Below are 24,325 nucleotides of genomic sequence, written 5' to 3' on the forward strand. Positions count from 1 at the left end.
CACCGAGGGGCTGTGTTTTGAAACGCCTCAGGTTTTGAGGCTGATCAAGACGAATGGCGTTTGTCAGGGTGAGCTGTCAGCCCAGGGCTCCGGCGCCGGGCTCCACTAATGCGTTTTCCTCCTGGGCTCCCGCTGGCACTAACGGCTTCTGCAGAGCATCTCTGGCCCCCGGGCTGGGACCTGCGCGCTCAAACCACTTCTGGTCCCTCGGCTGTCCCGGGGGTCTCACTGAAATGGGGGGTGAGGGCTGGGACCGGGGGAGCGTGTTTAATGGGGCGAGGGGCCCCGTCTGGGGGATGTGAACAGGCCTGAAGGTCATTAGCCCCCTTGCCGTGCCAACGAGCCGGCAGCCTGATGAGCGGGTCCACCTCCTCCGTGGGGCTGTGGTCACCACCGGCTCGCAGGGTGGGCTGGTGCCTCCTCTGGCCCCGTGTCCCCTGTCCCAGAGCCCGAGCTGCGCAGGAGGAGTCGCTCAGGGTGCTGCAGACCCTGGCAGGACCGGCATCGTCCCGTGTCCTGCAGGGAGCTCCAGCTGGTCTGTGACATGGGGACAGGGTCCCCTGTGCTCCCCGGTCACCGGGAGACGTGGACACAGAGCACAGAGCTGAGCCCAGGCCCTGCTGCTGGCAAGGCCAGGCTTTGAGCTCAGCCTAAGCACTTGTCCCGCAGGGATGGCAGCGCTGGGTGGGACGGGGAGTTCTGGTCGTGCCCTAAGCCTGGTGTTCACTTCTCACCCCGGGTTGTGCTCGCAGGACCTGACCCTGAAGCTGTGCCTCGTCCGGAGCATCTGCATGATCAGCCAAGCCATCTACAACGGCGCCAAGTGCGGGGACTTCGTCTTCTCCCGCAAAGCTGAGCTGGTGGCCCAGATGGTGGTAAGAGCAGGACCTGGGGTGGCCTGGCCTGGGGGACACCGGGAGGGTTCCCAGTTGGGGAACCTGCAGCGCGGGGTCTGGTGTGAGCGGGACTGTAACTGTGGCTTGTTCTGCCTTCCAGGAGTTCATCAAAGCGGAGCCGCTGGACGCGCTGCGCACGCCGGTTCGCCAGCGGGCGATGGTCACCTGCACGTACCTGGTGTATCCTTCGGCCCTGCGGGAAAGCCGCTCGCAGGGCTGTGCTCGCTGGAGCTGCTGTGCCCACAGAGGCCGACCCCGCTCCCCAGTTTGCCGTGTGGGTCTGACGGCAGAGCCGGGGTGTTCTCGCTCGGTGGGGTGTTAACAGCGCGGTGCTGGCCCGGCTGCGTCGGTGGGCTGAGGGTCACCAAGGCCAAGTGCAGGGTCCTGCACTGGGGTCACAACAACCCCATGGACGCTGCAGCTGGGGAAGAGCGGCTGGAGAAGAAAAGGAGCTGGGGGTGTTGGTGCCAGCGGCTGAACATGAGCCAGCGGGTGCCCAGGTGGCCAAGAGGCCACAGCATCCTGGCTGGGACCAGCACTGGGGTGGCCAGGGGACCAGCGCGGTGACCGAACCTGTGCTGGGCATGGGGAGGACAAACTGAACCCTGGGGGTGGCTCTGGGCCCCTCATGCCAAGAAACCCTTGAGGTGCTGGAGCGAGTGCAGAGAAGGGAGCGGAGCTGGTGAGGGGCTGGAGCACAAGTGTGATGGAGCGGCTGAGGGAGCTGGGGGTTCAGCTGGAGAACAGGAGCTGAGGGGAGACCTTCTGATCTCTGAACTGCCTGAAAGGAGCTTGGAGCCAGGGGGGTCGGGCTCTGCTCCCCAGGAACAAGCGCCAGGAGCAGAGGAAACGGCCTCAAGTTGCCCAGGGGAGGTTGAGGTTGGATGTGGGACCAATTTCTTCCCCAAAGGGCTGTGGGGCATTGGAACAGGCTGCCCAGGGCAGTGCTGGAGTCACCAGCCCTGGAGGGCTGGACAGACGGACAGGAGGTTCTCAGGACAGGGGGCAGTGCTGGGCTGGGTTGTGGTTGGACTCGGTGACCTTGAGGGGCTTTTCCACCCAAAGTGATTCCAAGATTCCTGCCATGTGGAAGGAGATGTTGGCTTGGCACGGTTGGCTTGGCACGGTAGGGTTGGCACGGTTGGGTTGGCACGGTTGGGTTGGCACGGCTGTGCCTCCCCCAGCTCTCGGGCTCTGTTCTCGTTGGGCTCTGCAGTCGATGTTCCTGGCACACACCAGAGCCAAGGGCGCTGCTCTCAGTTGCACCAGATGACTTTCGAGATCCAGCTAAAAACACTTCAGCACATCCCAGCTCCTGACACACACACTGGGAACGCTCTGCCCCTTCCCATTAAACCGGTGCCACTTGGTATGGAGTCACGCCAGCAGGAATGGGTGTTAAATCCCCCATTCCCAGCTGACCGGTGCTCCCGTAGCGATCGATGCATCCACATTGCTTCCTTAACGTGGGACCAGGTTCCTGGAGCCACACCTGAGTGACCCGGACCGGACGGAGCTGCTGGACACCTGCCTGGGCAGCGTGCTGGCCCTGCCGCCGGAGCCGGGCAGGGACAGGGACGAGGACGGAGGCGACACCGGGTACCGGGAGGTGCGGTGGCAGCGCCGGGGCTGCGAGGAGCCCTGCCCAGAAGGGCTTGGGGGTCCTGGGGGGTGAGCGGTGGGACGTGAGCCGGCAAAACGTGCTGGCGGCCCAGAGAGCCCATGGCATCTTGGGCTGCACCCGGAGCCATGTGAGCAGCACTGGGGGGATCCTGGCCCTGTGCCCCCTGTGCTGACCCCTGAGCTCTGCGGGCAGCCCTGGGGTCCCAGCACGAGCCAGACATGGAGCTGTTGGAGCGGGACAGAGCAGGGACACGGGAATGGGCCGAGGCTGAACAGCCCTGGGGAGAAAGGCTGAGAGAGCTGGGGGTTCAGCCTGGGAGGGAGAAGCTCCGGGGAGACCTTAGTGTGGCCTTTCAGTAATTAAAAGGGGTTGATGAGAAAGATGGGGACAGAGTATGGAGCAGGGCCTGTTGTGACAGGACAAGGGGTGATGGTTTAAAGTAAAGGAGGGAGATTCAGGCTGGATATAAAGATTAACTTGCCACGCTGAGGGTGGTGAGAGCCTGGCCCAGGTTCCCATAGAGGTGGTGGATGAACCATCCCTGAGACAGCCCAGGCCAGGCTGGACGGGCTCTGAGCACCCTGAGCTGGTGCAATGTCCCTGCTCACGGCAGGGGTGGCACTGGGGGAGATTGGAAGATCCCTCCAAGCCAACCCCCGTGTGATTCCGTGAGGTGGGCAGGGACCTGCGGTGCCGCCCGGATCCCTGCCCGGCCTTGGCGCCAGCAGCACGGAGCCGCTGCAGAGCCCCCATCGCGACCTGCCAGCTTCGCTCCGCCGTCACAGCTGCTCGGGGACGTCGCTTTTGGGGCAGCGCAGATGCTTCTTGACGGTGCCGTGAACCCTGGGCTCCCGTGGCCACAGCGGCTCAGCCGTGGGAAAAGCCTGTTTGGGATTCACCTCGGGGACGAGCTGCATCGCTTCCCCGCTCGCTTATCTCCCCAACAACGCCTGGCCTGGCCCGGCTGCGCTGATAGCGAGTGAGAAAGGATGAGCTTATCAGCAAAGCCAAACGCTGCTAATAAGAGCACCAGCTCCCTTCAGGGGAAGAACCAAATGATGCTGGAAACCCTGCGGGGTAGAAGGGGCCTTTCCGTAACCGGCTTTTGAAAGGCTGCAGCTGCTTCTCGGCCGGGGTCGAGTGCTTAATGAATGACAATAACACGGCGCTAATGAAGTTGTTGCAGCTGCCGGGCGGCGCGGAGCAGCCCGTGCTCCGGCGCATCGCCGCGTGGCCCCGGCCGCGAGCTTTGCGGGCAGCTGGCCCAAAACTGGGATTAATAACCTTTTATCCCTTTCCCTCCCATCCTATGAAGCTTTGTAGCTTTTATTTTGGGGGAGGTTTATCCCAAAATAAGTCTTGGAAGGAAACTGTGGGCTCCGGAGCAGACCCCCAGCTCTAGAGCAGGCTCCCCTGTTCTGGAACAGGCTCCCCAGCTTTGGAACGGGCTCCCTCACTCTGGAAGGGGTTCCCCAGGTCTGGAACAGTCCCCCTGTTCTGGAAAAGGCCCCCAGCTCTGGAACAGGCTCCCCCAGCTCTGGAAAAGGCCCCCAGCTCTGGAATGGGCTCCCATGCTCTGGAGCAGCTTCCCCCGCTCTGGAACAGGCTCCCCAGCTCTGGAACAGGCTCCCCAGCTCTGGAACAGGCTCCCCCGCTCTGGAGCCGGCTCCCCCGCTCTGGAGCCGGCTCCCCCGCTCTGGAGCAGCCCCCCAGCTCTGGAACAGGCTTGCAGCTCTGGAACAGGCTTGCAGCTCTGGAGCAGGCTCCCCCGCTCTGGAACAGGGCCCCAGCTCTGGAACAGGCTCCCCAGCTCTGGAACAGGCTCCCCAGCTCTGGAGCAGCCCCCCAGCTCTGGAACAGGCCCCCAGCTCTGGAGCAGCCTCCCTGGCTCTGGAACAGGCTCCCCCGCTCTGGAACAGGCTCCCAGGGAGGTGTCACGGCCCAACCTGACAGTGTTCCAGAAGACCCTGGACACCGTCCTCAGACACACGGGGTGAGCTGTGGGGTGTCCAGTGCAGGGACAGGAGCTGGAACCCATGATGCTGTGGGTCCCTCCAGCTTAGGACACTCTATAATCCTATGGTTCTATGTCTCTCTGGGCTGGCTCTCCGGGCCGCGCCGCGGCCCCCATGGTCCCCGTTTCCCCCCAGGTGCTGTACGGTGACACCATCAGTGCCCTGAAAGACCTGCTGAAGAGCCTCCTGCAGAGGAGCCTGACCCCCCACGGGCTGCAGGACATGTTTGCGGTGAGTGGCTTCGGGGGGCTCTTCGGGGAGCCGAGGGGACCCCAGAGATGACAAGGCAGCTTTGGAGCCAGGGCGGGAGTTGGTGGCGCTGGTCCTCGCTTCTCCGTGGGATGGGGGGTCTGGTGGACCCTGTCCCCTCCTGCTCGCACCGGGCACACGGCACAGCTGCCCCACTGGGACAGGGTCTCCAGGGGGGGACGCGGGTGATTGTCCCTGTGCCTGAGGGTGGTGGGCAGCGTGTGGTGGGGGGGACATCCCTGCAGCTTCGCCAGGCTCCGGAGCCCCAGCCTTGCCCTGCAGATGAGCCAGGGGAAGCTGGTTGGGATGAGGATGGGGTTCCTGCAGCCCATTTGTGCACCGTGGGCTGAAGGACGCCTGGCACAGCCGCCGAGCTGCTCTCTCCTCTATGATTCTACGACTGTAGGATTCTCCCTCCTGACGCTTTTCCCCTGCAGCATTTAGGCCCCTGGATCAAGTCGAGCAAGGAGCACGAGCGGCAGCGGGCGGTGGAGGTCAGCGCCGCCTTGCTGGACTTCTACCTGAGCAAGCTGAACGTCAGCGTGAGTGAACCCAGCGCTCCAGCGTCTCCTTCCCGACACTGTTTGCCTTGCTGGGGCTCACACGTCCCTCCCCGCAGCGTGTCAGGGTGGGTTCGTAAAAACACAGAATCGTTTGGGTTGGAAAAGCCCCTCCAGATCATCAGGTCCAACCACAACCCACCCCGGCACTGCCCCCCGTCCTGAGAACCTCCTGTCCGTCTGTCCAGCCCTCCAGGGCTGGTGACTCCAGCACTGCCCTGGGCAGCCTGTTCCAATGCCCCACAGCCCTTTGGGGAAGAAACTGTTCCCTACATCCAATGTGAACTTTCCCTGCAAGGGAAGGCTCACGGTGGCATGGAAACGCTGTCCTTGTGGCCCCGAGCTCTCCTCGCGAGTGTCCCCTGTGCTTGTCACCTACAGACCGTCATCCCCTTCTACAACCTGGGCGTCCTCATCGCTCTCTTCTCCCCGCGCTGCTCGGACTCCCTGGCCAGCGTTCGCCAACACGCCATCGACTGCGTCTACTCCCTGCTCTACATCCAGCTCTGCTATGAGGGTGGGTGCTGGAGGAGGGGTTGGGTGCTGGAGGAGGGGTTGGGTGCTGGAAGGGGGTTTGGGTACTGGAGGGTGGTTGGGGCCAGCAGTGGGATCCCCTTCTCTGTGGCCGGGGGTGCCCGTCCCATCCAGACCCCAGTGGGGCCACAAAAATTGTCTGAGGGCTGAACAGCTCTGGGGAGAAAGGCTGAGACAACTGGGGGTTCAGCATGGGGAGGAGAAGCTCCGGGGGGACCTTAGTGTGGCCTTTCTGTACTTAAAAGGGGCTGATAAGCAAGATGGGGACAGAGTTTGGAGCAGGACCTGTTGGTATAGACAAGGAGTGATGGTTTAAACTAAAGGAGGGAGATTCAGGCTGGATATAAAGATTAATTTGCCACGCTGAGGGTGCTGAGAGAGCCTGGCCCAGGTTCCCATAGAGGTGGTGGATGAACCATCCCTGAGACACCCCAGGCCAGGCTGGACGGGGCTCTGAGCACCCTGAGCTGGTGAAGATGTCCCCAGGGTTGGACCGAGTGACCTTTGAAGGTCCCTCCAACCCAAACCACCCCGTGACTCTACAATCCCTCCATGTACACGGTCCCGCCGGAGTGACCCGCAGACGCGGTTTGCAGCAGGAATGGGGCCGGTGCAGAACATGGGTGGTGCTGGGGGTTCTCCCCAGGCCTGAGCGCAGGTTTCCGAGCTGTGTTCAGCCTGGAATTCCTCCTCTCTCCAGGAGAGGTCAGTCCTCCCCTTCCCCAGCCCGAGCAGAGGCTTTGGGAAGAGCAGAGAGCACTTGTCCTGCTCTAGCGCAGCGCAGCCCATGCAGAGCAGCCCCGCTGGCCCTGGGCAGCGCTCTGGTTTCTTGGCTCCTTCCTGAGAGCTGCGCCAGCTCGCAGCTCAAACCCAGCTCAGCACGTCGCGGTGAAACGTGGGGGGTGCTGCTCACCCAATGCTCCCTCTGGCTCCAGGTTTTGCCCGGGACCACCGAGATGAGATGGTGGAGGGGCTGAAAGCTCTGAAGAAAGGCCTGGAGGAGCCCGACTTCACCGTGCTGTTCCACACCTGCACCAACATCGCCATGGTAAGGCGCAGGGCAAGTCCTGGGTGCCGGAGCTGAGCAGTGGGACCTGCTCAATGTCTCCTCTGTTCTGAGCAGCTCGCGGGTCGATCGCCGCTGGGGAGCCCCAGTTTGGCACTGGGAAGCAGACCCTGGAGTCTTCTCTGCCTGGAGAGCACTCCTGGCCTGCTCAGGGATGCTCGGAGTGTCTCACCCCCATGGGGAAGCTGTTGGTCCCCACTTTGGGCACAAGGACACGTGTGCAGGTGCCCTGCATGCGGTGCCACCAGCAGGGACCCATCCCTGGCTGAGCTGTGGCTCGGTGCCACCGCTCAGGGCTCTGCCATGCAGCCCGAACCCTTCAGCCTCCAGCGCTCTCCTCTTGTGGGAGCCAAACTCCTCTTTGAGGGCCATTTCCCAAGCAAGCCTTGCTCCAGGAGGTCTTGGAGCTGTAGGGAAGCTGGTGCTATGTTTTTGTCCTGGAAAAGCTGCCGTTCCTCACATGTGGTGGCTCTAGAGCTCATTGCTCCTGCACTGAGCAGCTTTTTCCACCCTCAGGTCTGGCGAGCGTGTTGAGACGGGAGGGAGCATCTTCCTGGGTGCTGGGCAGCGTGGGGTTAATGGCTTTGTTGTGTTGCTCCAGCCCATCCCAAGAGAGCCCCAGGTTGTCGGGCCACCCTCAGGGCTGTGTCCTGGCCCTTGTCCCCTCCATCACCACTGATTTGGGCTCCCGCTGAGCCGGGGAATGACATCCTGCAGCTGGGGCCCTCGGTCCGGGCTCTGCCGATGTCATCGAAGGGACAAAAGAGCATCTCCTGACTCCGCTCGCCCTCCCCGCAGGTGATCGGGAAGCGCATCCCCCCGGAGCAGCTGATGAGCCTCCTGCTCGCCATGTTCGAGGGGCTGGCGGACCCCGACAAGAACTGCTCCCGAGCAGCCACCGTCATGATCAACTCCCTGCTCAAGGAGCGCGGGGCCGTGCTGCAGGAGAAGGTAGAGCTGCAGCAGGAGAAGGTAGAGCTGCAGCAGGAGAAGGTAGAGCTGCAGCAGGAGAAGGTAGAGCTGCAGCAGGAGAAGGTAGAGCTGCAGCAGGAGAAGGTAGAGCTGCAGCAGGAGAAGGTAGAGCTGCAGCAGGAGAAGGTAGAGCTGCGGCAGGAGAAGGTAGAGCTGCAGCAGGAGAAGGTAGAGCTGCAGCAGGAGAAGGTAGAGCTGCAGCCATTGGCCTCGTTGCTGCCCTTGTGGCACAAATGCAGCTCCCACCAGGTCCTGCTGCTGCTGCCCCATCTCCCCACATGTGTATTTTGATAAATTCCCCCGTGTGGCTGCCACGGGTGGTTTGGTGGGGTGATGGGCTCCTCTGGTGCAGCTGGGGATGGCAAGAGAGGGATGCCCAGCACAGGGAGGGATCCAACCCTGATGGAATCATCACATTGTTTGGGTTGGAAAAGACCTTTAAGATCACTGAGTCGACCCATAACCCACCCTGTCCCTGCCCCCTGTCCTGAGAACCTCGTGTCCGTCTGTCCAGCCCTCCAGGGCTGGTGACTCCAGCACTGCCCTGGGCAGCCTGTTCCAATGCCCCACAGCCCTTTGGGGAAGAAATTGTTCCCCAGATCCAACCTCAACCTCCCCTGGGCAACTTGAGGCCGTTTCCTCTGCTCCTGGTGCTTGTTCCTGGGGAGCAGAGCCCGACCCCCCTGGCTCCAAGCTCCTTTCAGGCAGTTCAGAGATCAGAAGGTCTCCCCTCAGCTCCTGTTCTCCAGCTGAACCCCCAGCTCCCTCAGCCGCTCCATCACACTTGTGCTCCAGCCCCTCACCAGCTCCGCTCCCTTCTCTGCACTCGCTCCAGCACCTCAAGGGTTTCTTGGCGTGAGGGGCCCAGAGCTGCCCCCAGGGTTCGGGTTTGGCCCCCCGGGTCCCAGCACAGGGACGATCACTGCCCTGGACCCCTGGCCACACCAGTGCTGGTCCAAAGAAGGCGGGAGACATTTCCCCCCTCTCTGAGGGGACTCTCTATCAACTGTTGCATTTCTGCCCCAAAGCTTTTGGGGTCTATGTCTCCATTCCCACGGGCACACACGCTCTTTCTCCTCCTCCTGTGCTATGCTGGGAGCGGTTGCTCCAAGCGCGGCTCCGTGCCGGGTTGAGGAGTTCAGGGCCCAGCTCACTTTACCAGAACGAGCTCAGGCTCCCCGTGAAACCTTTGTGAGCTCCGGGGGAGTGTGGGCTCCTGGCTGGGACGCCGGTCTGGATGCTCGCAGGGCTCAGAGGTGCTGGACGCAGAAGGGTTTTTGTCTAATCCACTACCTTTAGGGCTGAGCTCCCCCTTTCTCCGGCAGTAATTGGAAACACTGGCTCTGCAGCTACTCCTTGGACTCTGTTTTGCGCTTGGGCTCCTGCGTAAAAGTCCTGCTCGCTACCTAGGAGCCTCTCTCCTGCACGGGGCTGCTCCAGCTGACGTGACTCACCTTTTGCTCAGCTCCAGCCCGGCGCAGATCCTGAAACCCGAACCGATGCTAAGCCCCGGGGTCGCGCAGAGCGCAGCGCAGCTGGGGCCGGAGCGCTCGCCTGCTCTGCGCTTAATCTCGGGAATTTGCTGCCAGGCCTGGTCTGCGCCTGAACTTCCTCTTGGTCTTAACGCGCGTTTTACAGCTCGCAGGCAGTGCCGAGGTGTCTCCCCCGTTCAGCTCGAGTTCCTCGCAGGAACTCAGTGCTGAGCTGCTCTTGCTGCCCCTGTGTTGCAGCCGGGGCTTAGCGCCTGTTCCGGGCGGGGGCCACGGCTCGGGGTGGCAGGTGTCCCTGCCAGGTCACACACAGCCCCGAGTGTCAGGGGGTGAAGGGACCTCAGCTCATCCAGTGCAACCCCCCCGGAGCAGGAACACCCAGCTGAGGTTCCACAGGAAGGGGTCCAGGCGGGTTTGAATGTCTGCAGAGAAGGAGACTCCACAACCCCCCTGGGCAGCCTGGGCCAGGCTCTGACACCCTCACCCCCAACAAGTTGCTTCTCCTCTTGCAGTGGAACCTCCTGTGTTCCAGTTTGCACCCATTGCCCCTTGTCCTGTCACTGGGTGTCACCCAGCAGAGCCTGGCTCCATCCTCCTGACACTGCCCCTTTCCATATTGATCCCCAGGAATGAGTCCCCCCTCAGTCTCCTCTTCTCCAGCTCCAGAGCCCCAGCTCCCTCAGCCTTTCCTCACACGGCAGATGCTCCACTCCCTCCAGCATCTTGGTGTCTGCGCTGGACTCTCTGCAGCAGTTCCCTGTCCTTCTGGAGCTGAGGGGCCACAACTGGACACAATATTCCAGGTGTGGTCTCCCCAGGGCAGAGCAGAGGGGCAGGAGAACCTCTCTGACCTACTGACCACCCCCTTCTAACCCACCCCAGGTCCCATTGGCTTCCTGGCCATAAGCAGTTCCCCCTTCCAGGGACACCCCGCACATTCCGCTGTCCCCGGGCTGGGGACGGATCCTTGACCTCCCTGGGGCTCTGTGGTTCTGCAGGGACACATCCCCACAAACCGCGCTGCCTGATGCTCTGCCCACCCATGCCCACCTCTGTCACCGCATCACCCGCGACCGAGGGGACGGGGCCCGCGTGTGTTGTCCGACGGTGACCCAAGCGCTCAGCACTCATCCGGCCGCCCATCTCCTCTCCCCTCAGGTGCCCGACATCATGAGCATCATCCACGGCAAGCTGGAGGAGGTGGACGAGGAGCACGTGCGCAAGGCGGCCCAGCAGACGGTTTACATCTTGGCGGCCCAGCACAAGAGCCTGGTGGTGTCCAGCCTGCTGAGCAGCGCGCTGCCCTTCGACAGGTCCTGCCCGAGCCCGCGCGGGCTCCGCGGCGGCTGCCCCTGAGCTGCGGGAACCTATTACCCGCTTAACCCCAATAATCAGCCCCTGCCGGGCTCAAGGGTCGGCACGGCCGCTCACGGGGTTTGCTGGGCTTGGAGGGGATGGCAACGGCAACCCCGGGGAGCTGAGCGTGGCTGGGGGCTCGCTGCTGCTTTACGGAGCAGATCACCCACCCCAGAGCTGCTGAGCCTTGAGCACGCAGGGTCATAGAATCACAGAGCCATTTTGGGTGGAAAAGCCTCTTGAGATTGAGTCCAACAATCACCCCAGCCCAGCATTGCCCCTGTCCTGAGAACCTCGTGTCCGTCTGTCCAGCCCTCCAGGGCTGGTGACTCCAGCACTGCCCTGGGCAGCCTGTTCCAATGCCCCACAGCCCTTTGGGGACGAAATTGGTCCCAGATCCAACCTCAACCTCCCCTGGGCAACTTGAGGCTGTTTCCTCTGCTCCTGGCGCTTGTTCCTGGGGAGCAGAGCCCGACCCCCCTGGCTCCAAGCTCCTCTCAAGCAGTTCAGAGATGTTCTCGTCCTCCCTTGGCAGGACAAGGGGTGATGATTTTAAACTAAAAGAGGGAGATTCAAGCTGGATATCAGAATGTTTCGCCCCTGAGGGTGCTGAGAGCCTGGCCCAGGTTCCCAGAGAGGTGGTGGATGAACCATCCCTGAGACATCCCAGGCCAGGCTGGACGGGGCTCTGAGCACCCTGAGCTGGTGACGATGTCCCTGGGGTTGGACGGGGTGACCTTTGAAGGTCCCTTGACCCCGTGTTGGTGGGTGGTGTGACTCAGGTGTTCCCTGGCGTGGGGAAGGGACGGACACTTTGCCGTGGGGCTGGTTTAAAGCCGGCGGCCGGTACCAAGGGTCTCCTGTCGCTCCTCTCCAGCCACACGTGCGCCATGTGGAGGTCCCTGGCCGCCGAGCCCACCCTCACCTCGCAGATCCTGGAGCAGCTCCTGGAGAAGGTGAACCGGGACGTCCCGTACAAGGAGAGCAAGGGCTTCCTGCTGGGCAGCGGCTCCGAGCGCATCGCCACCCCTCTGCCCCTGGCCGTGAGTGTCCCTGCGTCCCTGTCCCCACCCCTCTGCCCCTGGCCGTGAGTGTCCCTGCGTCCCTGTCCCCACCCCTCTGCCCCTGGCCGTGAGTGTCCCTGCGTCCCTGTCCCCACCCCTCTGCCCCTGGCCGTGAGTGTCCCTGCGTCCCTGTCCCCACCCCTCTGCCCCTGGCCGTGAGTGTCACTGCGTCCCTGTCCCCACCCCTCTGTGAGTGTCCCTGCGTCCCTGTCCCCACCCCTCTGCCCCTGGCCGTGAGTGTCCCTGCATCCCTGTCCCCACCCCTCTGCCCCTGGCCGTGAGTGTCCCTGCATCCCTGTCCCCACCCCTCTGCCCCTGGCCGTGAGTGTCACTGCGTCCCTGTCCCCACCCCTCTGCCCCTGGCCGTGAGTGTCCCTGCGTCCCTGTCCCCACCCCTCTGCCCCTGGCCGTGAGTGTCCCTGCGTCCCTGTCCCCACCCCTCTGCCCCTGGCCGTGAGTGTCACTGCGTCCCTGTCCCCACCCCTCTGCCCCTGGCCGTGAGTGTCCCTGCGTCCCTGTCCCCACCCCTCTGCCCCTGGCCGTGAGTGTCACTGCGTCCCTGTCCCCACCCCTCTGCCCCTGGCCGTGAGTGTCACTGCGTCCCTGTCCCCACCCCTCTGCCCCTGGCCCTGAGTGTCACTGCGTCCCTGTCCCCACCCCTCTGCCCCTGGCCCTGAGTGTCACTGCGTCCCTGTCCCGTGTCCCTGTCCCCATCCCTCTGCCCTGGCTGTGAGTGTCCCTGTCCTCACCCCTCTGCCCCAGAGTGTGAGTGTCCCTGTCCCCATGTCCTTGTCCCCACCCCTGGCTGTGAGTGTCCCTGTGTCCCTGTCCCATGTCCTTATCCCCACCCCTCTGCCCTGGCTGTGAGTGTCCCTGTCCTCACCCCTCTGTCCCAGAGCGTGAGTGTCCCTGTCCCCGTGTCCTTGTCCCCACCCCTGGCTGTGAGTGTCCCTGTCCCGTGTCCCTGTCCCCACCCCTCTGCCCCTGGCCGTGAGTGTCACTGTGTCCCTGTCCTGTGTCCCTGTCCCCATCCCTCTGCCCCTGGCCATGAGTGTCACTGTGTCCCTGTCCTGTGTCCCTGTCCCCATCCCTCTGCCCCTGGCCATGAGTGTCACTGCATCCCTGTCCCCACCCCTCTGCCCCTGACTGTGAGTGTCACTGCGTCCCTGTCCCGTGTCCCTGTCCCCACCCCTCTGCCCCTGGCCGTGAGTGTCACTGTGTCCCTGTCCCGTGTCCTTGTCCCCACCCTGACTTTGAGTGTCCCTGTCCCCATCCCTCTGCCCCTGCCTGTGAGTGTCCCTGTGTCCCTGTCCCCATCCCTCTGCCCCTGGCCGTGAGTGTCCCTGTCCCGTGTCCCTGTCCCGTGTCCCTGTCCAGTGTCCCTGTCTCCATCCCTCTGCCCCTGGCTGTAATGTCCCTGTCCGGTGTCCCTGTCCCCACCCCTGGCTGTAATGTCCCTGTCCCATCCCTGGCCCGTCGGGGACACCGTGCCCCCCACCCACACCTGGAAGGGCTTTTCTCCATTTCCGTGGCCCTCGGGGCTCGGTGCCAGCGGGCTCTGGAAATCCCGCAGCGCCGTGTGAGGCCTGTTAGCGCTCATCCTGCGGCTCCTGAGGAGCCTCTCAGGTGTCCGTCCGTCCTCGAGGGAGAGCGCTTTGCCTTTTCATCCCTCCAGAAAAAACATCCACCCAGCTCGGCAGCTTCCAGAGCAGGAAAGCAGCTGGGAAAATTTCCTCCTCCTGCGAAGGACCAAACGCAGCTGGGCGAGAATCAACCGCCCCCCGAGCGGACCCCCTCCCTCCCTCCCTCCCTCCCTCCCTCCCGGCTCTAACACCCCTATGGACCGCGCGCTGTAATCACGGCGTCACAAATTGGCCGGAATAGGCTCTGTGTGTGTGCGTTGTCTTCCTCCCGTAACAACCGGGCTCTCGAGCTGCTTTCCCGTTGCTCCGCCGGGGTGGGACGCGGGGGGCCACGCTTTGTCAGCCGCAGCGTTGCGGGAAGGAGCGAAACCAAAGGCCTCTGGCTGCCTGGCTGGGTTATTTACTATCAGCCATCCCAGCGTGGTGTGGGAGATCCCCTCCTAATCCTCTCCGTTCGCTCTCTCTCCAGGCCACATGTGCTCTGTATGAGATCATGTCTGCTCCGGAGTCTGGGGCAGCGGTGCTGGGGCTCTACCCGCCGCTCTTTGTGACTCTCCTGCTGCGCCTCAGCTGCACCGTGGGTGTTCAGCTACCGAAGAGCCTGCAGAGCCGCGAGAGGAGGAGCGGCAGCCTGGGCTCGGCCGCCCGCAGCCTCCACCCCGCCAGGTACGGCGTGGGGGACGCGGGGACGCTCCCGGCACCTGCGGCGCCGCACCGGTGCCGACACCTTGGTGGTGGTGGCCGTGGCGCCCTCGGGGTGCCGACCTGACCTCTGCTGCGGTTTGGGCTCGGGGCTGGGTGGTGTTTTCTTCTGAAGTGTCTAAATTGGGAAGCGTTAAATCAGGCAAGATGAGCTCGGTGAGCGCCGCTGCCAGAGCCCTGCGGGGTTGGGTTGTTGCCGCAGCCTCCCGAAAATCCTGGCTGGCTCTGGTGCGGGGTCCCCCGGGGCTCGTGGGCACGGCGGGGGCGGAGGAGCGATTTTGGGGAGGGAGGCCGGCTCCCTCTCGGCGAACGGTGAGGAGGGGAAGCTGGGAAGAGCCAACGTTTGGGTTTCGTTGCGTCTCGGTCGCACCGAATGGCTGCGCGTTGAGCGAACGGCTGTGCCGCGCTGCCGTGGTCCCCCGGGTAGAGGTGGCAGTGCCACACCACCGCAGTCCAGCTCGTCCATCCGTGCTTAGAGCCCGGGGTGTCCATCGCCACCAAGGAGGCTCCTGGCCTCGCCCTGGGGCGGGATCTTCTGGATTGTCACAGATTTGGGTTGGAAGGACCTTCAAATGTTACCCAGTCCCCCCTGCCATGAGCAGGGACATTGCACCAGCTCAGGGTGCTCAGAGCCCATCCAGCCTGGCCTGGGCTGTCTCAGGGATGGTTCATCCACCCCCTCTCTGGGAACCTGGGCCAGGCTCTCACCACCCTCAGCGTGGCAAATTAATCTTTATATCCAGCCTGAATCTCCCTCCTTTAGTTTAAACCATCACCCCTTGTCCTGTCACAACAGGCCCTGCTCCAAACTCTGTCCCCATCTTTCTCATCAACCCCTTTTAATTACTGAAAGGCCACACTAAGGTCTCCCCGGAGCTTCTCCCCCCCAGGCTGAACCCCCAGCTCTCTCAGCCTTTCCCCCCAGAGCCTCGGATCATTCCTGGGGCTCCTCTGGACCCGTAGAAGGTCGTTGTTGTAAACATTATTTGTCTCCTGTGAGAGCCCCTGAAATCCCCGAGGGCTCATTGCTGAGCACAGGGAGCGTCACCACAGCTGCTGAATCCTCCTCTGTGCCAGCTCCGTGTCCCTGTGCCAGGTCTGTGTCCCACACCAAGTCCATGTCCCACACCAGATCCGTGTCCCAGTGCCAGGTCTGTGTCCCACACCAGGTCTGTGTCCCACACCAGATCATTGTCCCAATGCCAGGTCTGTGTCCCACACCAGGTCTGTGTCCCAATGCCAGGTCTGTGTCCCACACCAGATCTGTGTCCCAATGCCAGGTCTGTGTCCCACACCAGGTCTGTGTCCCACACCAGGTCTGTGTCCCAATGCCAGGTCTGTGTCCCACACCAGATCTGTGTCCCAATGCCAGGTCTGTGTCCCACACCAGGTCTGTGTCCCACACCAGATCTGTGTCCCAGTGCCAGGTCTGTGTCCCACACCAGATCTGTGTCCCACACCAGGCCTGTGTCCCAGTGCCAGGTCCGTGTCCCACAGCAGGTGTGTGTCCCACACCAGGTCCGTGTCCCTGTGCCAGGTCCGTGTCCCAGTGCCAGGTCTGTGTCCCACACCAGGTCCGTGTCCCACACCAGGTCTGTGTCCCTGTACCAGGTCTGTGTCCCACACCAGATCCGTGTCCCAGTACCAGGTCTGTGTCCCACACCAGGTCCATGTCCCACACCAGGTCTGTGTCCCTGTGCCAGCTCTGTGTCCCACACCAGATCCGTGTCCCAGTGCCAGGTCCGTGTCCCACACCAGGTCTGTGTCCCACACCAGGTCTGTGTCCCAGTGCCAGGTCTGTGTCCCACACCAGGTCTGTGTCCCACACCAGATCTGTGTCCCACACCAGGTCCGTGTCCCTGTCCCAGGTCCGTGTCCCACACCAGATCCGTATCCCACACCAGGTCCGTGTCCCACACCAGGTCCGTGTCCCAATGCCAGCTCCGTGTCCCACACCAGCTCCGTGTCCCACACCAGGTCTGTGTCCCACACCAGGTCTGTGTCCCACACCAGGTCTGTGTCCCACACCAGGTCTGTGTCCCACACCAGGTCTGTGTCCCACACCAGGTCTGTGTCCCAATGCCAGGTCTGTGTCCCACACCAGGTCTGTGTCCCAATGCCAGGTCCGTGTCCCACACCAGGTCCGTGTCCCAATGCCAGGTCCGTGTCCCACACCAGGTCTGTGTCCCAATGCCAGGTCTGTGTCCCACACCAGGTCTGTGTCCCACACCAGGTCTGTGTCCCTGTACCAGGTCTGTGTCCCACACCAGGTCTGTGTCCCACACCAGATCCGTGTCCCAGTGCCAGGTCTGTGTCCCACACCAGGTCTGTGTCCCACACCAGATCCGTGTCCCAGTGCCAGATCCGTGTCCCACACCAGGTCCATGTCCCAGTACCAGGTCTGTGTCCCACACCAGGTCCATGTCCTACACCAGGTCTGTGTCCCACACCAGGTCTGTGTCCCTGTGCCAGCTCTGTGTCCCACACCAGATCCGTGTCCCAGTGCCAGGTCTGTGTCCCACACCAGATCTGTGTCCCACACCAGGCCTGTGTCCCAGTGCCAGGTCCGTGTCCCACAGCAGGTGTGTGTCCCACACCAGGTCCGTGTCCCAGTGCCAGGTCCGTGTCCCAGTGCCAGCTCTGTGTCCCACACCAGGTCCGTGTCCCACACCAGGCCTGTGTCCCTGTGCCAGGTCTGTGTCCCACACCAGGTCTGTGTCCCAGTGCCAGGTCTGTGTCCCTGTGCCAGGTCTGTGTCCCAGTGCCAGGTCTGTGTCCCTGTGCCAGGTCCGTGTCCCACACCAGATCCGTGTCCCTGTGCCAGGTCTGTGTCCCACACCAGGTCTGTGTCCCAGTGCCAGGTCTGTGTCCCTGTGCCAGGTCTGTGTCCCTGTGCCAGGTCTGTGTCCCTGTGCCAGGTCCGTGTCCCACACCAGGTCTGTGTCCCAGTACCAGGTCCGTGTCCCACACCAGGTCCGTGTCCCACACCAGGCCTGTGTCCCTGTGCCAGGTCTGTGTCCCACACCAGATCCGTGTCCCTGTGCCAGGTCTGTGTCCCACACCAGATCCGTGTCCCTGTGCCAGGTCCGTGTCCCACACCAGGTCTGTGTCCCACACCAGGTCTGTGTCCCACACCAGGTCTGTGTCCCTGTGCCAGGTCCGTGTCCCAGTGCCAGGTCTGTGTCCCAGTGCCAGGTCTGTGTCCCACACCAGGTCCGTGTCCCACACCAGGCCTGTGTCCCTGTGCCAGGTCTGTGTCCCACACCAGGTCTGTGTCCCACACCAGGTCTGTGTCCCAGTGCCAGCTCTGTGTCCCAGTGCCAGGTCTGTGTCCCTGTGCCAGGTCTGTGTCCCAGTGCCAGGTCTGTGTCCCTGTGCCAGGTCCGTGTCCCACACCAGGTCTGTGTCCCTGTACCAGATCTGTGTCCCCCGCTGTGTCCCCATCTCAGTCTCAGTCCACGCTGCTCTGCCCAACGTGCTGAGCACCACCAGCTGCTGGTGCTGGGAGAGCTGGGATGCCATGGGGACAGAGCACCCTTAGATGGGTGCAGAACTGTCCCACCCCGGGGCTTCATGGTGTCCCCTCCGGGAGCATGGGGCTGTCACCTGTGGGGCTTCACGGTGTCCCCTCCGTGAGCATGGGGCTGTCACCCGTGGGGCGCTGGGGCTGCTGGACCCTTGACCGTGTCTGGAGACTGGGAGAGCTGGGGCTGTTCAGCTGCAGAAGGGAAGCTGAGAGGGACATCATTGATGTCACCACGGGTGCCCTCGTCCTGCAGCAAACGGCGCAGCTGGTGAGCGGTACCTGCACTCGCTTTAAAGCACTTTATATTTAGGGGGATGTTGGGTTAACCCCAAGGAGTCTTGGGTTATTTTGCAGGCTATTAGTAGTGTTAGCAAAGTGGAAAAAAGCCTGGAGGATCCCCTGGAGCCAGAGATGAAGGGGCTGAGCAAGGAGGGCTCTGGCACCTCTTGACTTTCCGTTTGTCGCATCCCAGTGGTGAAGAAAGGTGTTTCTTTCCTCTGGGTAGAATGACCGAGGTGGTGACATCAGGCACACCAAGCGGCGTCCCTGGCTGCTCCGCACCGCGGTGGCCCCGTCTGCATCTGGCGGAGCTGCCGCTCCCGCTGGCTCCTCCGCGGGAGGGGATGAGTGGAACCAGGTGCTGTGGATGGCAGGGCTGCCGTTGGATCAGCCTTTGATTCACACCACATGGCAGAACAGAATGAAGAGAACCCGCTGGGTTGGAGGGGCGGCTTGGCGGAGTCTGATTGTGGCTGTCCCGTGGCTGTTTGGCGCTGGTGCTCCCCGAGCTCGTGGCTCTTGCCCTGTGCCCTCAGGGTGTTTGTGGCCGTGGTTGGGATGTGGCTTCGTGCAACCCCCCGATGGGATCCGACGCTTGCACCGGCATTGTGGCTTTGGGCTCCTGTCATACTCGTCCCCCAGGGTGACTCCTGGATGGGCAAAACGGGCAGATCCCGGCCGGACCCTGTGCCGGAACATGGGGAGCGCTGGAGGGAACTTGGAGCAACTGGTTGTTGCCCCCAGGGAAGGAGACGCAGGAGCCAGAACCGCCTGCTCTTCCTCCAGAAGCACCCCAACTCCAAACAGCGTTGGGGACACAAACCAGAAGGTGCTGAGCTCTTTCCAAGGCTGCTGCTCCATCCGTGGGATGGGGCTGGGCTGGATGAGCCCGTGTCCGTCCCCACGCTCGAGTCTGGGTCCTCTGGCAGCTGTTGAGCACGAGAGCGAACGTGCGGGATGCGACAGTCCCTGGGTCCTTGTGGGAAGAGCCGATGTGCCAGACGGGGGATCGGTGGGAGCCAGAGGATCAATAGGAACCAGAGGATCAGTGGGAACCAGAGGATCGGTGGGAACCAGAGGATCGGTGGGAACCAGAGGATCAATAGGAACCAGAGGATCAGGGAGCCAGAGGATCAATAAGAGCCAGAGGATTGGTGGGAACCAGAGGATCAGCAGAAGCCAGAGGATCGGTGGGAGCCAGATGATCAGTAGGAGCCAGAGGATCAATAGGAGCCAGAGGATCGGTAGGAGCCAGACGATTAATAGGAACCAGAGGATCAATAGGAACCAGAGGATCGGTAGGAGCCAGAGGATCAATAGGAACCAGAGGATCGGTGGGAGCCAGAGGATCAATAGGAACCAGAGGATCAGTAGGAGCCAGAGGATCAATAGAAACCAGAGGATCAATAGGAACCAGAGGATCAATAGAAACCAGAGGATCAATAGGAACCAGAGGATCAACAGGAGCCAGAGGATCGGTGGGAGCCAGAAGATCAACAGAAACCAGAGGATCAGTGGGAGCCAGAGGATCAACAGGAGCCAGAGGATTGGTGGGAGCCAGAGGATCAACAGGAGCCAGAGGATTGGTGGGAGCCAGAGGATCGGTGGGAGCCAGAGGATCAATAGGAACCACAGGATCGGTGGGACCCAGGGGATCAATAGGAACCGGAGGATCGGTGGGAGCCAGAGGATTGGCAGACGCCAGAGGATCAGTGGGAGCCGGCAGCTCTTTGACGTCCGCTTCCCTGAGGTGGGATGCAGGAGCCCCCGACCCCTCTCCCGCAGCCCCTGGGAGCAGCCCCACTGATGGAGGTGGTGACTTAGTCCCGGCTTTGCTGGGCGAAGCTGGCCAGGATGGTACCATGGGGGGTTTCTCGCTGCTCCGAGCCCCCGGATCGCGTTGCCAGGGCTGGGCCGAACACGGGGGCGCTGGCCACGCTCTGCTCCCTGGGACCACCGTCCGTGGGTCACACGTGGTGTTTGTGTCCTCAGGACGGGAAAAAGGCTCCTTGGTCAGCGCTCCCCAGCCGTCACCATCACACCAGCACCGTGCTGGGTGTCTCAGTGCTGCTCCTCACATCCCCGCTTGCTCTTGCAGGTGTTGGTCTGGAACAGCCGTGTCCCAGCTCTGCGTTGTGGCTGTGAGTGCCTCTGGGGAGCAGGGACAGGGGCTGTGTCACCCCAGATCCTGCCAGAAACCCCTGGGGATGAGCGGAGGGGCCGGGAATGGCACCTGGTTCTGCTCTGAGCACCACTTCTGCTCCCAGTCCCGGTTCTGCTCCCAGGTCAAATTCTGCTCCCAGTTCAAATTCTGCTCCCAGTTCAAATTCTGCTCCCAGTCCCAGTTCTGCTCCCAGTCCCGGTTCTGCTCCCAGTCCCGGTTCTGCTCCCAGTTCAAATTCTGCTCCCAGTTCAAATTCTGCTCCCAGTCCCAGTTCTGCTCCCTGTCCCTGTTCTGCTCCCAGTCCTGGTTCTGCTCCCGGTTCAAATTCTGCTCCCAGTCCCGATTCTGCTCCCAGTCCCGGTTCTGCTCCCTGTCCCTGTTCTGCTCCCAGTCCCGGTTCTGCTCCCAGTGCAAATTCTGCTCCCGGTCCCGGTTCTGCTCCCAGTCCTGGTTCTGTTCCCAGTTCAAATTCTGCTCCCAGTCCCGGTTCTGCTCTCAGTCCCAGTTCTGTTCCCAGTCCTGGTTCTGCTCCCAGTCCTGGTTCTGCTCCCAGTGCAAATTCTGCTCCCAGTCCTGGTTCTGCTCCCAGCCCCGGTTCTGTTCCCAGTTCAAATTCTGTTCCCAGTCCCAGTTCTGTTCTCAGTCCTGGTTCTGCTCCCAGCCCTGGTTCTGCCCTGAGCGCCAGTTCTGCTCCCAGTCCCAGTTCAAATTCTGCTCCCAGCCGGTTCTGTTCCCAGTTCAAGTTCTGCTCCCAGCCCCGGTTCTGCTCCCAGCCCCAATTCTGCCCTGAGCGCCTGTTCCACTCCCAGTCCCAGTTCAAATTCTGCTCCCAGCCCCAGTTCCGCTTCCAACCCCGGTTCCGCTTCCAACCCCGGTTCCGCTTCCAACCCCGGTTCTGCTCCCAGCTCCGGCTCTGCTCCCAGCTCCGGCTCTGCTCCCAGCTCCGGTTCCTCTCCCAGCTCCGGTTCCTCTCCCAGCTCCAGTTCCTCTCCCAGCTCCAGTTCCGCTCCCAGTTCTGATTCTTCTCCCAGTCCCAGTTCCGCTCCCAGTTCTGATTCTTCTCCCAGCCCCAGTTCCTGTCCCAGCCCCAGTTTTGTTCCCAGCCCCAGTTCTCCCAGCCCGGTTCCTGTCCCAGCCCCGGTTCTCCCAGCCCCAGTTCTCCCAGCCCCAGTTCTCCACGCCTGGTTCCTGTCCCAGCCCTGGTTCTCCCAGCCCTGGTTCTCCCAACCCGGTTCCTGTCCCCACCCCAGTTCTCCCAGCCCCAGTTTTCCCAGCCCCAGTTCTCCCAGCCCTGGTTCTCCCAGCCCGGTTCCTGTCCCAGCCCGGTTCCTGTCCCAACCCGGTTCCTGTCCCAGCCCTGGTTCTCCCAGCCCTGGTTCTCCCAGCCCGGTTCCTGTCCCAGCCCTGGTTCTCCCAGCCCTGGTTCTCCCAGCCCTGGTTCTCCCAGCCCGGTTCCTGTCCCAGCGCTGGTTTTCCCAGCCCCGGTTCTCCGTGCCCAGTTCCGTCCCAGCTCTGGTTCTCCCAGCCCTGGTTCTCCCAACCCGGTTCCTGTCCCAACCCCAGTTCTCCCAGCCCCAGTTCTCCCAGCCCGGTTCCGTCCCAGCGCCGGTTCTGCCCTCCCGGTCCCGTCCCGCTGTGCAGGCTGCAGCCTGGTCGCCCTGGCCATGAAGTCATCGCTGATTGATGGAGGGGAGCAGTCTTTGTCCAACACGGAGAGCAAACCGCGGGGATGTGAAATTCCAGCCTCGTCCCAGGAGCTGGTTACAATATCAAAGTAATTTCCTGTACGCGTTTTGAACGCGAAGGCTTCATGATATTTAAATGCCAAAGAGAGATGGTAAAGGTGAATATGATAGCTTGGCAGGAAGGGCCGGCTGGAAGACAACGGGATTTTGTTGGAAAGGAAGGAAGTGTCTATAGGACACTGTGGAAAAAGCAAACCTGGGGAAGGAGCGGCGTCAACCATCTGGTGGGAGCAGCCTTGCTTCGGGATCTTGTGGTGGAGCAGGAGAGCCTGGAGCTGCAGCCAGGAGCCCGGAGCTGCAGCCGGGAGCCCGGAGCTGCAGCCGGGAGCCTGGACCTCGGTGGGTCCAAGAGCAACATGGGCGCTTTGCCAGGATCGGTCCATCCCGAGGAGCCACCACGAGCGCCGCGCTGGCGCTGGGACGTTGCCATCAGACCTTGGCCACAGCTGGGGAGCCGGTGGGACGTTCCTCGGCCTTTTTGTTGCTGTTTTCTTACACTGCAAGAGAATTAATCCCCCTGTGGCCCGTTGGACGCAGCGATGGGTTCACCTGCGCACCAGCGTTGAGTTTCAAAGCTTGTGGAGGTTCTTGAGCTCTGCAGAAACGCTCGTGATCCGCAGGATGCTGCAGGAGCGCGGTCTCCATGTCCCCAAGTGGCGCGTGTCCGGCTCTCCCGCCCCAAACCTGTGCGGGTGCTGAACCTCCCCCCTAAACCCACCGTGGCCATGAAAGAGAAACCCATGTTGCGTTCCAGGCGGATGGAACGGGAAGTATCCAAGGGGGATACTCGAGGTCAGTGTGGAAGGGGCTCTCTGAGCGGAGACCCCCGTACATCCCTGTACAACCTGGGCTGCAGCTCATGGCGCCTGAAAATGGGCTGAAAACACCAAAAGCCTGCGTGGCCGGGCTCCAAAGCGATAAAACCAGGGCTGTTGCGTGGACCAGCAGCTCGTTGTGTGCAGATGGTGCAAGGATCCTTCTGCCTGAGGTTTTCTTTAATTAGTAATTAGCTCCTCGCCGTGGTCCTGGCGCGGGGGTGCTGAACGCGCACCGCGGGGCTCTGCGGCAACCCGGCCTTTGCGCCGGAGCTGAGTGTGCTCAGCAAACCCTCATCGTCCTTTCTTTGGGGTGGTGCTTATTCTCCATCGTTATCCGAAGGTGGGACAGGTGAGAGGTGACGGGGTGGCCTCGAGCAGGGCGAGCTGGGACCTGGCTCGGGGGTGACCGTCCCTTGTCACCGCGGCTCAGGTCACCCCACCAGAAGCCCAAATAGCAGGAACCAGCTCGTAAACCTTCGTGCCGAGACGCCCTTACTGAATTATGTTTTCTTTGTGTGTGTGGTAACTACGTTCCTCTGGCTTATATGGAAGGCTAAGAGATTTATCCATCGCTAATATTTGTTTTGTTTTGACAGGATAATGTATGTTTCCCATATGTTGCCCTGTGCTTGCAGCAAAATAATCCCTACCTATAAAATATTAATGCAAAAAAAAAACCCACCAACCCTTCTTAAAGTGCTTCTGGACTTCTTTACTTTTCGGTCCATTGTCTGGGATCACGTTAACGCCGAACGTCACGGTGCCGATGGAAGTGGCCCTGAGTTATGGGCTCGTCTCCCGCTGGCCACAGCCCTCGTGTAATTCATCCCGTCCTCGAGCACCAGAGCCTCCCGGATGGGCAGGGATGCGGGCAGCGCAGGCAGGGATGCAGGCAGGGATGCAGGCAGTGCAGGCAGGGATGTGAGCAGCGCAGGCAGGGATGCAAGCAGCAAAAGCAGGGATGCAGGCAGGGATGTGATCAGTGCAGACAGGGATGCAGGCAGGGATGTGATCAGTGCAGACAGGGATGCAGGCAGGGATGTGATCAGTGCAGACAGGGATGCAGGCAGGGATGTGATCAGTGCAGACAGGGATGCAGGCAGGGATGCTGGCAGTGTAGGCAACACAGGCAGGGATGCAGGCAGGGATGTGATCAGTGCAGACAGGGATGCAGGCAGGGATGCTGGCAGTGTAGGCAACACAGGCAGGGATGCAGGCAGGGATGTGGCAGGGATGTGAGCAGCACAGGCAGGGACGCAGGCAGTGCAGGCAACACAGCCGGGGATGCAGGCAGGGATGCAGGCAAGAATGCAGGCAGAGATGCAGGCAGGGATGCAGGCAATGCAGGCAGGGATGTGAGCAGCACAGGCAGGGGTGCAGGCAGAGATGCAGGCAGGGATGCAGGCAGCACAGGCAGGAATGCTGCAGGGATGTAGGCAGGGATGCAGGCAACACAGGCAGGGGTGCAGGCAGGGATGTGGGCAGGGATGCGAGCAGTGCAGGCAGGGATGCGGGCAGGGATGCGGGCAGGGATGCAGGCAGGGATGCAGGCAGGGATGTAGGCAAGGATGCAGGCAGCGCAGGCAGGGATGCAGGCAGCGCAGGCAGGGATGTGAGCAGCA

At 62.3% G+C, this 24,325-nt stretch overlaps 2 protein-coding genes across 4 annotated transcripts in view; both read left to right on the plus strand.

Annotated features, from left to right (window-relative positions):
• Positions 1-24,325, plus strand: part of MROH1 (maestro heat like repeat family member 1) — a 76,266-nt gene that overhangs the window by 34,195 nt on the left and 17,746 nt on the right. For all 3 annotated transcript variants that reach the window (XM_065830181.2, XM_065830180.2, XM_071803709.1), the window contains 11 exons: positions 753-875; positions 997-1,076; positions 2,373-2,505; positions 4,671-4,766; positions 5,222-5,326; positions 5,726-5,861; positions 6,814-6,926; positions 7,743-7,895; positions 10,565-10,719; positions 11,640-11,805; positions 13,939-14,135. In XM_065830181.2, coding sequence (XP_065686253.1) covers positions 753-875; positions 997-1,076; positions 2,373-2,505; positions 4,671-4,766; positions 5,222-5,326; positions 5,726-5,861; positions 6,814-6,926; positions 7,743-7,895; positions 10,565-10,719; positions 11,640-11,805; positions 13,939-14,135 — 1,457 coding nt within the window. The remainder of the gene's footprint in view (positions 1-752; positions 876-996; positions 1,077-2,372; positions 2,506-4,670; positions 4,767-5,221; positions 5,327-5,725; positions 5,862-6,813; positions 6,927-7,742; positions 7,896-10,564; positions 10,720-11,639; positions 11,806-13,938; positions 14,136-24,325) is intronic.
• On the plus strand, positions 19,831-23,724 carry LOC139827468 (uncharacterized). Its single transcript, XM_071805549.1, has 4 exons — positions 19,831-19,988; positions 20,075-20,694; positions 20,826-21,914; positions 22,005-23,724. Exons 1-3 carry the CDS (start codon positions 19,831-19,833, stop codon positions 21,806-21,808), a joined length of 1,761 nt encoding a protein of 586 aa, XP_071661650.1. The 3' UTR covers positions 21,809-21,914; positions 22,005-23,724.

Source organism: Patagioenas fasciata, chromosome 2, assembly GCF_037038585.1.
Source record: "Patagioenas fasciata isolate bPatFas1 chromosome 2, bPatFas1.hap1, whole genome shotgun sequence".
NCBI lineage: Eukaryota > Metazoa > Chordata > Aves > Columbiformes > Columbidae > Patagioenas > Patagioenas fasciata.

Excerpts from the sequence above, each read along its gene's own strand:
- LOC139827468 (XM_071805549.1), top strand. The coding sequence starts at position 19,831 with ATGGTACCATGGGGGGTTTCTCGCTGCTCCGAGCCCCCGGATCGCGTT. Across the intron at positions 19,989-20,074 it reads GACGGGAAAAAGGCTCCTTG|GTGTTGGTCTGGAACAGCCG; the intron begins GTCAGCGCTCCC and ends TTGCTCTTGCAG. Across the intron at positions 20,695-20,825 it reads GTCCTGGTTCTGCTCCCAGT|TTCTGCTCCCAGTCCCAGTT; the intron begins GCAAATTCTGCT and ends CCTGAGCGCCAG.